Here is a 15,729-nt window from a genome sequence, read left to right on the forward strand (position 1 = left end):
ACCTAAATTAAGAACAAACTCTTCCAGACTCTTACCCAGTCTGACCCTATGTCTGCTAACCCGGTGGCTGGAAGTGGCCATTCACCTGTCTGGGAAATTGTCATACTGCTTTCAGAAGAGTCTCTTGAAAAAAAGAGTTATCTAACGCTTTGATTTCTAATATAAAAGCAATGCAATAAGTAAAAAATATCTTTAAAGCATTTTCAAAAGCTCTGCAGCTTACCATTAGTTCGCATTTATTGAGAATTTATTACAGTTCTAGAGTTGAGGACAAATAATTTAAGTGAGAACTAGAGCATAAATTTACTAAGAAAAACCGAACAGCAAAATAAATAATTTTGTTAATTTGAGTATCATTGAATAACTATAACTTAAAATATTGTCTATATGGATTTTGAGTATGTATTCTCTCAATAGGTACAGAAAAATATAGAAATCGACTGGATTTACCAATCTGAAATAGAATCTGTTTTCCATCTTGGTTTTAGAGGCCCATCTTACTTCAATAATAATTTTATTTCGAAGGGTGAACTTAATACTACTTAAGATCAGCAGTAAACTCCCTCCTTGTGAAGTATTTGGACATGCAGAGTATAAACACACTAAAAGCAAAATTATTCATATATGTAAACATTAGAGATATAAACACTCATTTATGTGCATGTTTTACATTGCCAGGTATATTTAGACTAATGCCAAAATATGGGAACTTAAATATCATGAGAACTTAAAAATTAAATTTGTATTGGGATGAAATGCATTTTACTCCCTGGTGGAGGCCACAGCAGAATGTCACTATAGGTTTTATTAGCCAGGTATATTAAGTTACAGAGGAAACAGGAAATTTGTGTATAAACACCACGTCTCCCAAGCATTTGCAATGTTAAATACTAATACTTAATCTTCTATAGCACTAGTTTGTTTTCCAGAGGTACCAACAGTGGTAGCTCCTAAATACACACACCATTTGTTTAAGCTGCTGTCTTCAGTGTTCACACCTCTTCAAAGAAACATACACATTTCTGAGTGGAAAAAAACAAAACACAGCAGGAGAAAGGGTAGAAGAGAAAAAAACAAATGAATTTTTTTTTTTTTCCTTTAAAAAAAAATTACAGAAAACTGTCTTCTACATTAGAAAATATTTTCCAAAGCTCCAGGGATCCTTAAAGTCCTAGGGAAGGGATTTGTTGATTTCTAAAGTACACTACATTCACTCATCATCAAACACTCACAGCCATATTAAAAGTAAGTCTTCAGAACGTAAGACCTGACCATGCTCTCATTCAGAATTAACCTTAGCTGGAAGAGGAGAGGTTACTTGGTAAGTCAGAATGGGATCAAAATGTTTTAAAGAATCACTATTAATCTTTTACAAAATCCATCAGCTCTCCCATACTTTGACCAACCTCAAAAATAAAAGTAGACCTACGACCACCCTGAATCCAGACAAAATTTCTTTCAAGAAAACAAGCAGAACACAGGTTGGTACCAATCCACAAAAAAGTTTTATGGATTCCTGAAAATGAAAACTGTAATGATACACGTTTAAAGTGAGCACAGTGATGGTATTGCGATGCACCAAAGACTCATTATCAGCACTTTTATCAAGACTTTTTTTCTTTAATAAACAGCTTGATGACAACTAACTTGCTGAGCATCTTTCATCCTGCTGTTGATATTTTGTCTGATATGCAGTGGGAAGAATTCAGAATTTATGTATAAACACGTGGCAAGAACCTGTGCTTGACACAAACCTTGAAAATGTCCTTGTGTTTGTCTCCCGCATCCAACTTTGCCTTCAAGTTTCCCCCATGAACTCAGCAATTCTTAAATCCAAAGCATCCAGAAATAGGACGAATAAGGTAAATTTACAGAATACCATCTATACAGGGATGACAAGGAGAACCCTACATAACGGGGTCCTATAGTCATGCTGATTTGAGCCATAAATCCCAACAAAAAATTATACCATTTATAACACATGCTCAGGAAAAACAAACATACTCAGAAATTTCTCTTTGCCTATTATAATTTTTCCCAATTCTTTTTGCTCTCCATTTGTCCTCTGGGGGAATTTTATGCCCCGGTTGATCAATATGAATTCTGAGCAAGACTCAGAGCAATCTGCCCTATGGACCTCTGTACACAAACTCAATCCTGACTAGCTGAAGCACTGCTTCAGCTTGCAGAGCCTCATCCAGTAGTTGCCCTCTGCCAGTGTCTCCTAACACACAGCTCCGCTTTCCTGCAGACTTGCCTCTACCAAGACTTTCTACAGTAGATGCTATTTTAAGAGGGAACCAACCTCTCCTCCACAGACATGGCAACTTCAAGATCTCTGACCTTTGATAAAGAATTTGCTACTCAGTATATTATAAAAAAATTGCAAAGAGAACTTTTAGTCCTAATGCATTTACTTTTAGAGCACACAGAAGCGTGTTCAATCTGAAAGCTCACACGTAACAGCAAGACATTTAAAAAATGAACACCCATGTTCCTATGTGGCAGCAGCAATTCAACTGTAAGTCTTATGAAACAGATTTAGAAGCAGCCTGTGTCACAGAAAATCTTTTGAAAGTGTCACTAGAGACTTGTTTCATAGACATTTTAAGTAACAATTCATTTCTGATCACCAAAAGAATATGTCAGTTCAGGACTTACCTTAAAAACTCTTTGCAACTTTTATTTTTTTTAAACTCATTTGAGGATACAGATGAAAGCCTGATTATACACAGAACCCAGTGTGTATTCTGTCATATATTTCAAATACTGGAAGATTCCCTCTTTCCATTCTTCACAGGAAGCTATTCAATTCCCTATAAAGCCTTAATTCAGTTTCACAAAAGACTGTTTGACAGCAACAAGAGAGGATGTCAACATGAGTTACATTAAATTTGTCAAAAGTAGGCACTTGTAGAGATTTCTTCTATTCTGAAAGAGAAATAAGAAATTCAAGGGGGGGCTAACTCGAGAAGGAGAGATGAACATTTTCTGACGTCTCATTTGACAGACATCTTGTGTAACTTGCCCAAAAAGTGGCAATAGTTATAAAACAATTTTGTTAGTTTTGAAGCCCTAAAGCAGGAGTAAACCTACTACCTAGAATGTCTCATCTCAGTGCATCCATTAAGACTACATTGTTTGCATCTTTTTCAAGTGTATGTCATCAAGATGGTGACCCTTCCAATCTTCGTATTTGTAACCTACAATAATGTAGAAAGCAGACAACCCTAGACTATTTTCAAAAATATGGAGGAAGATCATACAGCATGATACAGCACTACATGGGTACCGCACCTGAGATCCTCAGGCAGCACAAATTCATTTGTACAGCATGACATCCACGCTAGAAAACCCTTACATCCAGCTTCCCTGCTTAGCTCCAGGCTCACTAGGCTCAGGCTCAGCAGTGCCGAAGCGTAAGCATACTGCTGGCTGGCCTGTTTCTGCACCATACAACACTTGGCTCTCCCAAGACATGCAATAACCATTTTCTTCCTCATACCTCACTCTTCTATATATTTTCTCCACAACCCAGCAGTCTCTTACTTTTTCACACATATATGTGCATGTTGCCCCTAATCTCCTCTCATAGACCCTTTAGAAGCAGCTGCCAGAGCAGAGAGATCTGCAGGCTACACGCTGAAAATCACTGATGTAAATCAGTACGTCTCTTGTGGTTCCCGACTACCCCTCCCTGACTACTTTAAAATTATGCTATTGTTTGTTTTAATTTTTTCCACTTAGCTTTTTTCCTACTGCATACTTAACTGACAACTTTTTTTTTAATTATGTTAAGGTCCTTTGTCTGAAAACAACTGTCTTAAAGTCACTTTGAAAAACTTTCTGGTGGAATCCAACTTATCCAGCCAGCTGGTTTCTACACTCATGTCAGATCTTCATAAATGGAAAAAATAAAAGCCTTACTTAAAAAAAGACATTGTGGACTAACTGAAAAGTTGCCATATACAACTTAGATGAAAGAAAATTATTTTTTAGCCAGAGGGGATAGCTTCATGATTTAAATCTGAAGTTTGAAATACCTAGTGTCCTGGGACTTCAAAATGTATATTTCAAAAGGTCAAAAGTTTGGCTGAACAAAGTGATTTGCACACAGTTGATTCTGCAGGAAATTTGAAAGCCAATGTTCTGTAAGGACAATTAAGAGTCAATGACAACTTTAATAAAACCAAATGTAGTCTCTGTGACCTAGCAAGGAATGTTTTTCCTTCCCCTTGCCCTTCATGGTACTACTTCTTGATTATCTTCTACATCTGGGAAAGTAATCCTACTCTTTGAGTGTGAAGGAAGAAAGTACAAATCAAGGCTGACCCAAAACACCAGCAGCTGCAGGACCAAGACCAGCACGAAGGGCCTGGGATCACTCCCAGCTCTTCACTGCCATCTTTCCCCAGTACCCAGCAGCAGCTGACCTTTCTGCCCCGTACCGGTGGGAAGTATCCATGGACACCTACCTGCTACTGTCACCCTTCATGCCCCGGATAGTTCAACCAGCTCTCCCTCCCTTCTCCTCTGTCACACTCAGATATTCAGGGGCTTTAACGCCTTTGACCTGCCTCTTCCAGGGAGCATGGACAAGCACGGCCTGCACAGCCTCTGCAGCAGTTTGCCACATAGTGCCTCACGCTGATGCGTGAGGAGGGGTTACAAGATGCTGCGAATCCCAACAAAAAGCTAATCGCATTCAGAAGCTGAATGGCACAAAGTTACCATGTGAGAGATGGCCTCGCCTTTGGACACAGAGCTGTAAGACAGGCTGGAAAGTACCCCAGAAGATTGCCCAGTTCTGTCCCTGCTCCAAGCTGAGCCAACCAGACCAGGGTGCTCAGGGCCTTGTCCTACCACTTCCGAAAACCTCTGAGGAGGGGCCTTGGGACAGGAGTCCTGTGCATATGCCCCAGAATTTGGCCACCCCTCATGATACCTTTTCCAATATCCCACGTTCCCATTGCCTTTTGTCCCACCAAACAGCGCATGTCTCTGAGAGGAGTCTTCCTCCGTCTCCTCTAAGGCCTCCATGAGAGAGCTGAGGACAGCAGTAAGGTCTCCCCTTAGCCTTATCTTCCTAAGGCTGAAGGAAGCCACTCCTCTTGGCCTGTCCTCATACATAATGAAGAATTAAAGCTAGGACACCCCTCTACTCTCAAGCAAAAGCATAGCTTCAGATGCACTAAGGAAACCAAAGAATTTGACAGCAGGATGCCAGAAACAAGGAAGTTATTCTTCCCTTTCACAAAGACTGATGCCAAGGGGAGTCAGGCAGATGTATCAGCAGGAGATTAGACTGAGACTCGCCTTGAGTGTTATACAGGTGCTGCGTGTGCTCTGAAGAGGCAACCAAAGATGACTATGTGAAGTTCTAGCAGCCCAACCGCCTACTTAAAGCGGAACCCAGTGATGCCCCTCTCCGATGCTACTTGCCACCCCAATAACAGTAAAGATGAAGGTGTGAGGATTAAGCCCTTACTGACAAGCAAAAGCCTAGGAGGCCTGAAGAATTACGTTGCAGGTAGCTCCTTAACTTCAAAATAACACTGTAAAAATGTAAACAGTTGAAAAACCCTATTTAAAAAGTTCAGTGGAAAAAACAACCCAGTGAATTAATTTTCAGCTTAATTAATTTAACTCAATTTTGCATCATGCATCTGTTATGAATTGCTCTTAAACTACGAAGCTTTCATCCTTCAGGAACACAGAAATCTTTGCTTTCGTGCCAACAAGAACCCTTCCTTTGGCCCACATCCCAGCTCTGGGCAGGTACCCTTCTCTGGCAGGCAGGCTTGGGCCTGCATTTCTCCTACGGCAGAGCCCTGAAACTCAGCCACCCCACTGTTGGAACAGGCAGCTAAATCAGCACAGCACCTACCTCAACAAGGTCTCAGCTGTCCCACATAGGCTTGGGCTCTCATCAAAATTTGAAAGTCTCTGAGTACTGTTAAAGAGCACCTTGTTCAGATTAAGCTATGCACAGAGATGTGTCTGGAAGAAGAGATTTAAGAATAATGAATCCCTTTTCTTACGTGACCTAACACTAAATCCTTCCATAGGAGTTTGAGTAAACCCTGCAGGCTGAAGGCTTCCATCCACAGTTCACCAACAGAATTAGGGGCAGGATGATCCTGATCCTTCCCCAGGACAGACTTCCACATCAATTTTGGGCCATATTTGACTATCCTACAAGGGTGGAGCTACCCACATCTTTTATACTCCCCTCTCAAGCAGTAGCAGGTCTCTCTCAGCAATTACTCCCCGTTCATCTGATCAGCTGCAACTGAACACTACCACTTCCATGGTTGGTTTTTGAAGGCAGAAGCCAAAAAGCCATCAGAAGATGAATTACTACATCTCCCTCCATTTCCCCACACCAAGATGCATACCTCTACCCCTCGTTCCTCCTTGTGCTGCTTCAAGTGCCCGTGGAATTCAAGTGCATCAGGGAATTAAAACCAAAAGTAATCAATCTGGGTCCAAACAGCAGTGCTTGCAGGCATGCAGGGCACATGCTGGCAGAACCACCCCAGGTCCAGAGCTGTCCTGGTGTTCCCCAGAGCCACCACCAAGACAATCTCTTACTACGAAGGGAAACAGCTGTCTCTCTCGTTTCTGACAGGTTGTATATTACTATATAACTATACATAATTGTCTGTACAGTCAGAGTCTTTATGCAGGTGTTATTATAATAAAGTAATCAACACAGTGCTCTTGCTTCCTTTTTACTGGTATCACCCAACATGCTTTCAAAAATCGATGGACACTGCCATGCTGTGTTTACACTTACGGTTTTAAATGTTCAGGTCCTGTATGTAAAATAGGCCCTGGGTAGGCAATTACACAGAAGGACATGGGTCTGACCACAGAGAGGATTTGATTTCAATAAATACAGCACCAGCAGCATACCCACTATTCTATATTATTCCTCAGGAATTACCTAGTGAGACCATTGCTTGACATTAAGTAATTCAATTTCCGTTCATTGACTCTTGATTGTCTGTCAAGGGCACCGGTAGGGAAAGATGAATCCTGCCACTACTGACTGAATCAAAACCACAATGTGCAATCCATCAGCCAAATTAAGGGCTGTTTCTGTATCACTACATGCCTGCATCTGAACAGTAACACAAAAGAGAATTACATTAATCAGAATTATGTAGACCTAAAGGATTTTATCAGATGTATTTCTAACAGAGCAAAATAAAAGGGCAGGATTTGTGACAGTTCTAAGATAGGAAATACTATGCAGTCAGATGTATAGCAACAGGTTTACTAGACTAAAACAAAACAAACCAAAAAACCCTCACAAAACCCAACAAGCTATAACACAGAACTCTAAACAGTCTGAAATTTGTCTCTCCTTGAAGCTAGCTGCCTTTCTGAATGAAACAGCTTGCAATACTCTTGCTAAACTACTATGAAGACTTGGCTCCTGGTAGGGTGCAAAGTGCAAAAGCATACTGTTTTGAGCATTTGCTTTGAAATCACCCTCTCTTCTCTACTAGCTACGGTTAGAAAGTCCTTGCAGTTGTGGGGTTGGGAGCTCTTTCTCACTTTTAAGTCCACAAGGGCCGTAACAGTAGGGACATGCCAGGATCTTACGTATTTTGTCAAACTGGGGTATTAGCATCTTAACCAATGGTCAGGATTTTATAATCAAAGCATTTAGAGTGGGTGCAACTTTGATTTTCATCTCATCAACCACATTCCGCAATGCAATAAGGTTTCTTGCTGAACTCCAGAACAAACTGTGCTGTCTCACAAGTTTTGCACATCACTATACCCAACATCCACTTACTGTTACTGGACACCACAAAAATACAAAAATCTACTAAAAGACAAGCAAATAGCAAGCAGTCAACAGAACAGATCTGGGTCATTACTCTTTTTTTTTTTTTTTCTGGAGTTAAAAAAAAAAAGGAAAATAAATTGTCAGAGTGGTGTTCCCAGTCACCTGGAGAAAATACTGCTTATTACCATGACTGGTATTCTTGAGAAGATGGTAAATATGCACTGCAGAAGTCCATTCTCAGGAGCCTTACTGAAAGAGCTTCAATTCTTCAGCTAAATTGTTGCTTGTTAGTGAAAGGCAATATGTGCAAGTGAAAAAAATTTACATTATAGGAAAGAAAAATAATAGGGGCAAACACATGTTTTATTTGTCACCTACTTTATGAAATCTTGATCTCTCTCAGGCAGGCTTTCAGCAGTGAGAAATTAGGTGAAGTGCATAACTACTGTTCCATGGTTTTATTTTAAAGGCTTCATCAGTTAAAGGTTGGCTTTTAGTATCATTAAGAGGAGTGCAAAGGCTAAAACTAAACGTGAACTTTCCACTTTTATACTTACCCCTCTGCCACTGGGGACTATTTTACACAAAAGCTGCCATCTTACTTCAGTAGGAGATTTTTCTACACTTAGCAGCAAATACATTACTTTGCTTTTTTCTTGCAGTTAGACATGAATAAGCATTACTTTAAAACTGTATTTTATATTTTACCCACCTCACTCCTTCATCATTAAACTTTCATAGGACACTGCAAGCCCAATTGCTTGCTTCAGTTCTCAATGGCAAGGAAATCTTCAGTCATTCGAGACAAACGGAAGACTAAGGTTTGCAATAACTGGAGACTTAGTCCAACTCTCCTCACCCATCTTCAGTGCTGCAATTATTATGTTACTGCCCACAGTAATTGTGGTCTAGAGACTTTGCCAAATTTATCATGGTTTTGTCCTCCGTGCTCCTCCTTTACCGCTTGTCATGTCTGGATTAAAGAAGCAGAAGTCCTTAAGGTACAATTACCTCTGAAGTAACCAGCCAGCGTTGATGGGGGAATAGCATGACACCTTTTGTCCCTCACAAACATGTAGTCCACAAACTGAGCTCATGAATTCCACTTTCCTTGGCTCAAGGCCTGGAAACTTGAGTCTCTCCGGAGTGCCAGGCTTCCCACTGAGGGCAAAATTAACCTCAGTCTACAGATCAGAGCAGTCTGATTTCCTTGTATTTTGCAAAACATTGCTGGACGGATGTAAGGTTAACAAAGTTGTCTTCGTAGAGGAATCTGAGACCATTTGGTAGATATTTTAGTTCTGAAAGATTGCTTGGTTTGGTTGTTGCTTTTTCTAAACAACTCTAATGGGGATTATGCAATCTAACAACTGTCCCTTTTTCACTTATCATTGCAACCTCCTCCCTAACCACAGATAAAGTCTAATTTAATATTTAACAGTAGTTTAGAATTAATGAATTAATTTAAATGTTCCTCATGACAAAGGAAACAGCGTGGTCTTAGAGATCTGTAAAGCTCTCAGCTTCAATTTTCCTCTACATTAAATGCTAAAATTGCAGTTTAATATAACAATCAGTGGAATCAATAGTACCTTTGAATTGCTATGGATGACTAGCATGTCGCATTTGTCTTCTGGGACCCAGTCTTCTGAGAGATTAGCAAAAGACCACATTCACACCATCCCTTCCCTTCACGGAATCCACAGACCTTCCTGTCCTTTTGTGCTACATCTTCCCCATCCCCATCATTATTCACGTGCTTTTAGCACCCACTTTCAACTATTTCTTCTTAATAGTTTCTACAAAACTACCTAGCCAATCATCAGCAATCAGGAGCACTTTTACAGTTTAGCTATGCTAAATGAGTGCCAGTTAGTATATTTAGTAAAGAAGCTGGCTAGTACTGAAAAGAAAAAAAACTGCTCTATATTCTTTAAACTTTTATAAGCTAAAAGAGAATAATCTTGGCATAATCACTTGCACAAGATAAAAAAGAGCTATCCTTGACTCAAACTTTTAAAAAGGTAAACAGTGCAAACCTCTGCTTTCAAATTGTCATTTTAATTTCTCTTAACTAATTGCTTCAGAAACACAGTTCACATTGGGTAGTCAGGCATAGAAAACCATACACAGAAGCTACAGAGATTAACTCATTTGTATCCTGAGCCAAAAAGGGCAAAATGTACACTATACTTTTGAGAATCAGTTTGAAAGGAAAATGACTGGTTTAATGTTTGCCTGATTTTACAGCAGTAACAACAAAACCCACACAAGTTTTCTTCCACATAAAAAAGTAATTTTCCATGGAAAATCTTCATTGTGTATATAGACCAACTTACGCCTATCTCCAAACTAGCAACACATTTTTATATGCTTGCCTGACCATGAGACAGGTAAACTATACTAAGAAGTATCCATGCTGATTTGCATAGGTTATCTAACAACATAGGACAATGTCAAAACATTGTCAACTGAAAAAGCCAAACGCAACTTTGATTTCACGAAAACCAAAATAACTTATAAATATTTGCAAAGAGCAAGGATGCTTCAGTGAGTTAATACTCACACCTTCTGAACTCTGTAAGCTTTTATTAATGGCTTAATAAAAATCACTGCAAGAAGCAAAGGACGACTGAGAGGATCTGACCCTCTAAACTGTGCATACAGGCTGCCCAGCACCTTATCAGTTCACTGCTCAAGACCTACTCAAATGCAGCAGTACAAAATGAGCAGAGGAGCAAAACAAAAAATCCCAAGACATTCTGTCACTTCCACTGCTCCTACTCACAGGCCTGTAGGCATCAATAAAAGGGGACAGTCAAACACAGCTCATGCGTACACTTTGAAAAGCCAGCAGCAGTCAGAGGTTTCTAACTGGAAGGAAAGATGCGCACCAGCCAGGGAAATAGAGAGGGGGGGAAAAAAAAAGACTGTGTAAGGGCTGACCATGGCTGCCTCTCACCCACTTATTGCAGGCTCCAATTGTCACGTTACGTTCACCCCATACCGGGCCTTCAGCCGAGTCTCCAAGATTTGTATTTGTCTGACCAGAGAGGAGAGACTGAAGGTAGGTTAGAGGAGTACAGCATATAAGACGACTGACTTTGTTGGGAGGGGAGTAAGAAAAAAAACACCACCTGCATAGATGACAAACTACTACTGCACACTGAAAAACACAATCAGTAGCTGTGGGCGGAGAGAATGAGAAAAAGAGCAAACATTTAAGAAACTACAGCAGAAAGTATGCTGAGATACAATATGGAAGAAACTACATGGAACAAAGTAAAAAATGAGAAAGATCTATTAATGCCTACTGTCTCTTTGACTAAGCTCTCTTTGAGGCAAGGAGTGGCTTTTCTTATATCTCTGTGTAGCCCCTGGCACAATGGCATGTGACTTACCTGCCGGTTTGCAGAGTATACTACAGAAACAGCAAACAGCAGCAAGACACTGATGCAGCAAGCCAGCCTGTCCAACAGGTTTTAAGAAATACAGTTTGTTCAGGAACTAAGACTGAATAACATAATGCTCCTAGGTCTCTCCAGATAACAACTACGGGGAGGAGACATTTTCTTCTATATCGTGGTGAATGAAGTGGTGGTGCTGGGCTGCAACATGCAGTTTGGAAAAAGTATCAGTCAGATGTGCTACTATGACAAGAATCTGGAATAAAAACCCGTTGACCACGTCACACACCAAACCAGAGTACTCACAAGAACACAACCTCTATTATTACTATTAATTACAAACAGTACTGTATTTTGTTGGTGGAAATACAGTTGTTAAGTTCACCTGAATAGGTATCACATCAACTATTCATACCCTGATCAGCCATTACATTTATAATATGAAGGTGAATGACAGACACCTCAAATCATTAGTCTACTGAATAATAAATAAGGACAGAGCGCTGGAGACATCCCCAGTATGGAAGTGAAATTCATTAAGTGGCTACTTTGGGAATTTCTGACCTCCTATATGGAGGTGAAACATTCCACATGCCATAGATAAATACACTGAGCATAACTCAAATTAGTTATAAAACTTAAAAGAAAAAAAACCACACCAAGGTGTTTCTTCTCAGTACATCGTCCCATTCTGCAAAACAAGCAGAACTACGATATAATTACTGGTTACCACAAATCATTACTTTAAGCTTACATTTGAAATAAATATCCTGGGCGCTACTGAGAATCTGTACTGGCCTACACATAGTCAAATATTCAGCATAACAGCTACAAATGTTTTTGGAATACTATTACTTACGTTATGCCCCAGTCAGAAAGATTTTGGAATATACAGTGTGGACCGCAGCCAATGTTTTTGCTCTTCTACTCTCAAACACACTTTGGTGCCCTTGGCACCATTTTTTTTTTTTTTCCAAATCTTTTTTGGAAACATTACAGGACTGTTAAGGATGTTCCATATTTAGGCTAATTGAGTATTTTATATAACTTTCTTTACATTACAGGAAAACCCCAAAGAACAAGAGGAAACAAAACACATAAGCAAAAATCACCAAGTCAAATAAACCAGGAAAGATAATTTAAAAACAAGGAAACCTTACTTGGAGAAGTAAAACCAGTGAACTAGGGAGCTATAAAAAGGACAAACATCAAACCTTTATTTAGCCCACAATATGGATGGAAATAAGCTCTTTACACTTTTTTTTTTAAAAAGCAGACCTACAATACTAATTGTATTTCTAAATGCCAGATCTTTAACCTCTCTTAACACTTAAAACAGTTCTACACTGGATGTATCCATAGTCAGGAGACTTCTAGAAAACCTTCTTTTAAGTTGTATTTTGTTGCAACTGAATTCTCATTTATTTAAATCAGTTGCTACTAGAATTTCGCACAAAGTTGAGTCAGGGACGCTCCAACCATCTTTAGAAATGACAGTGATTTGTCAGTCAGCAGAACTTAGACAACGTAGTTCTGGGCACACACATTAAGGTATTTAATACTAAGTTATAAAACTTACTTTTGTGCATCTGCAGATCGTTTCCAGCCTCCTTGCAGATCCTGTGAGATATCTTTTCCGATATTATTTAAGATAGCATCATCTTTATTTACAGAATCCTCTTTTATTCTAGCTGTAGAACAGATAGGCTCTTCAATTCTTGGACGTTTTGGCTGCATGCCCTCGGGAAGGGTATTTGTGTTCTGTAAATCCTTTTCACATCTGTTGGGTTCATCTTGGAAGGTGGAGGGTTTAGATTCTACCACAGAAGATTTTGTGGCAATATTAAATAAGCTTCCAAGAAAATGAAAAAAACCTTCTCGGGGTTGTTTGTCTTTATCTGCTGTTTTGATTCCAGGAGTCAAACTAGGAAGACTATTAGCCTTTTTCAGCTCCTCCTGCATTTCAGACTTGCTAAGTTCTTCTGTGGAATGGTTCTTCTCTTCATTCTGACAAACCTAAGATAAATATAAGAAACACATAAAGAAGATGTTTCTTGTCATTTTCCCACATTCCTTAATTTTCCCAAATTCCTTAATTTTAATTTGCTCCTATGCATTGTATTCCTTTCAGGATATCTGTTGTTTAAAGGTTCATTTTAAGATCAAAGCCCTGTGCTCTCTCTTCTCTTTTTGCACTAAAAAGGTCCCTACTCTACAAAAAGCCCAAAGGACTACATAGGCTAGAAAATTCACAAAGCAGCTGCTGTGGAAGTAAAGTATAGAAGGACAGACTAAAAACAATTGCTTCAACTTGCAGGGAAAAAAAAGAGGAAGAAGCAAGGAACAATTTTCCACACTTCAGACTCTAATCCACCCAAAAAGCACAGCTTTACAAACAAATCTATATGCACTTGTGAGATGAATAGTTTTCAGCTTGCAAATGCACTCAAGAACACCATAGCAAAACACAAACATAACATAGCCTTAAACATAGGGTAACCTGCACTTGTAAAAGAACCAGGAGAATAAAGAACAGAACTTGGATAAAATGAATCGGCTCACACGCTGGAGATTAATTCTACCCGCTATCCCTAGCGACCCCATGTTGCACCCTCTGGCCAGCTTTCCTTCAACTCCACAGGCACCTTAACCACACGGCTGTATTTCCAAATCTGTTTGGAATCTCACACAGCTCCGTAGTCTGCAGTGCTCAAACTGCAGAGTCTTCTATACAGCCAAAGTCCTACACACCACAACCCCTGTGCATCCACGACCTTCCGAACTGCTGGTCAGCTCTATCAGCTAACTGACAATAATTAGTACTAAAGTACTTCACCTCATTTAAACCATCTGTTCATTTCTTCCTTCAACTCAGCTGAGCATAGAAGTAGCTCCCGGGGCAAGACAAGCTCTGTTCCTCACCAATTTACGCCCTTGAATTTCCTTGGTGTCAGCTTCTCTTACAGATCCAAGAACCGCTGCCCAAGCCCTTGCTACTTTGGCCAAGACCATCTGCCCAAAAAGATGATGCAACTTCCCTGGTAGGCTTCACAAACACCACGTGCAGCCACATTTTCAGCTTTGCAATCTGCAAATGCTTTTTCCCTGGACTAAAATTTTCTGGGGAGCTCCTCCCCCTCATCGTCACCTTTCAGTGGGTGCCATAGGCCACTGCTGCTATATCTTTACAGTACAACCCCTGTAATTTCAATCCCTGTTTCAAAACAGTTTATTAACACAGAAAAAAGTTACTGAAGCTTTTCTTAGATGAAATCTATTCTGCTCAACAGGAGTGGGAAAGCAGAATGTGAACAAAAAGTCCTATGCAAATTTTAATTGCGTCAACAATATCTTTGGGTAAGAGTAATTGCTCTAAATTGGATAACACCTACCCATCCAATCTAAGCAGAAAGCTATTATTTTCAAACGTCACTAATCCTATTTCAACTTGAAGATATATTTATTTCAAGTAACCTAAAACAAGCAAGTAGGCTTGTTAATAATCCATCTAGGATCATGTTAATGGTGAAAAAAAGTGTTTTAATGAACACAGTTTAATCCTTGGGGAATGGCCCCTTCTTAAAAACTTGCAAGTTATATTTAGTGATATTGAAGCAGTGGCCTCTAATCTTCAAGCAATATTTTTTCACCTTTTTCATAAAAAGAGTAGATGCAATTACTTAATATTAAGTGATCAGATGTATGTATTGAAAATGGAATTATGCAAGGATAGAAATTCAGTGGCACTATTTTGCCCTTGAGAAATTCATACAACCTCTATTTTCTTCATACAAGCAAGACAGTTAAACATCCACATTAAACTTTTAAGTAAACTTTCAAAAGTGAGCAAAGTCAAACTCCAGCCTTTTTTCATCGTACCTGTGACAAATCCCATCTGCTTCCCCACATCGTGCACTAACCAATAGCTGATTCCTCACAAAGGGATGTAGTCACTCCTGTGCTATTCAGGGATTTACTACTTTACAAGTCAACTCTACCCAAACCCACCCCTGGAAATGAAGACGACAACAACACAGCTTGCAGATGTACTACAGTGCTGGCTGCTATCTTCAGTGCTAAGGCAAACTATACAAGTAACATGCAAACCTGGGATGCATCTATTGAATAAATAACTTCATCTCAGAGGAACTAAGTATTTTGCATAAGGAAATATAAAACAGAAATAAGAGAAAAAATAATTTCCAAAACTTGATAATACAAGAATGACTCATCATAGTCAACTTCAAGGTTCCATGTTTCTTCCCTCACTCAGATTAATACCTCAGCATTCTTCAATACCAGTTTTTGATTTAACTTTAAGTGAGGGAAGGCGTTTTTTCCTTATTCTGTAATTAGTATCATTCACACAGATTTGTCAGATTTAAAAGAGTATCTCAGCACAGGAATTGCATACGAATCTTATTATTTTCTCTGCAGATATAATTGTTATAGGCTATAAACGTCCATATTAATTACTACATCTAAGTTAACAGCTAAATGCATTAACCATAAAAGAAA

The 15,729-nt window shown here is 39.3% G+C and overlaps 1 protein-coding gene across 2 annotated transcripts in view; it reads right to left on the reverse strand.

Moving 5' to 3' along the window:
* CRYBG3 (crystallin beta-gamma domain containing 3) overlaps nt 1–15,729 on the reverse strand; it is an 83,800-nt gene that overhangs the window by 52,974 nt on the left and 15,097 nt on the right. For both annotated transcript variants that reach the window (XR_001412623.1, XM_014947247.1), the window contains one exon: nt 12,791–13,227. Coding sequence is in view for 1 of the 2 variants with exons in the window: in XM_014947247.1 (XP_014802733.1) it covers nt 12,791–13,173 (383 nt within the window). In the remaining variant the exon portion in view is untranslated. The remainder of the gene's footprint in view (nt 1–12,790; nt 13,228–15,729) is intronic.

This window comes from Calidris pugnax, unplaced genomic scaffold (assembly GCF_001431845.1).
Source record: "Calidris pugnax isolate Ruff unplaced genomic scaffold, ASM143184v1 scaffold95, whole genome shotgun sequence".
NCBI classification, from domain to species: Eukaryota; Metazoa; Chordata; class Aves; order Charadriiformes; family Scolopacidae; genus Calidris; species Calidris pugnax.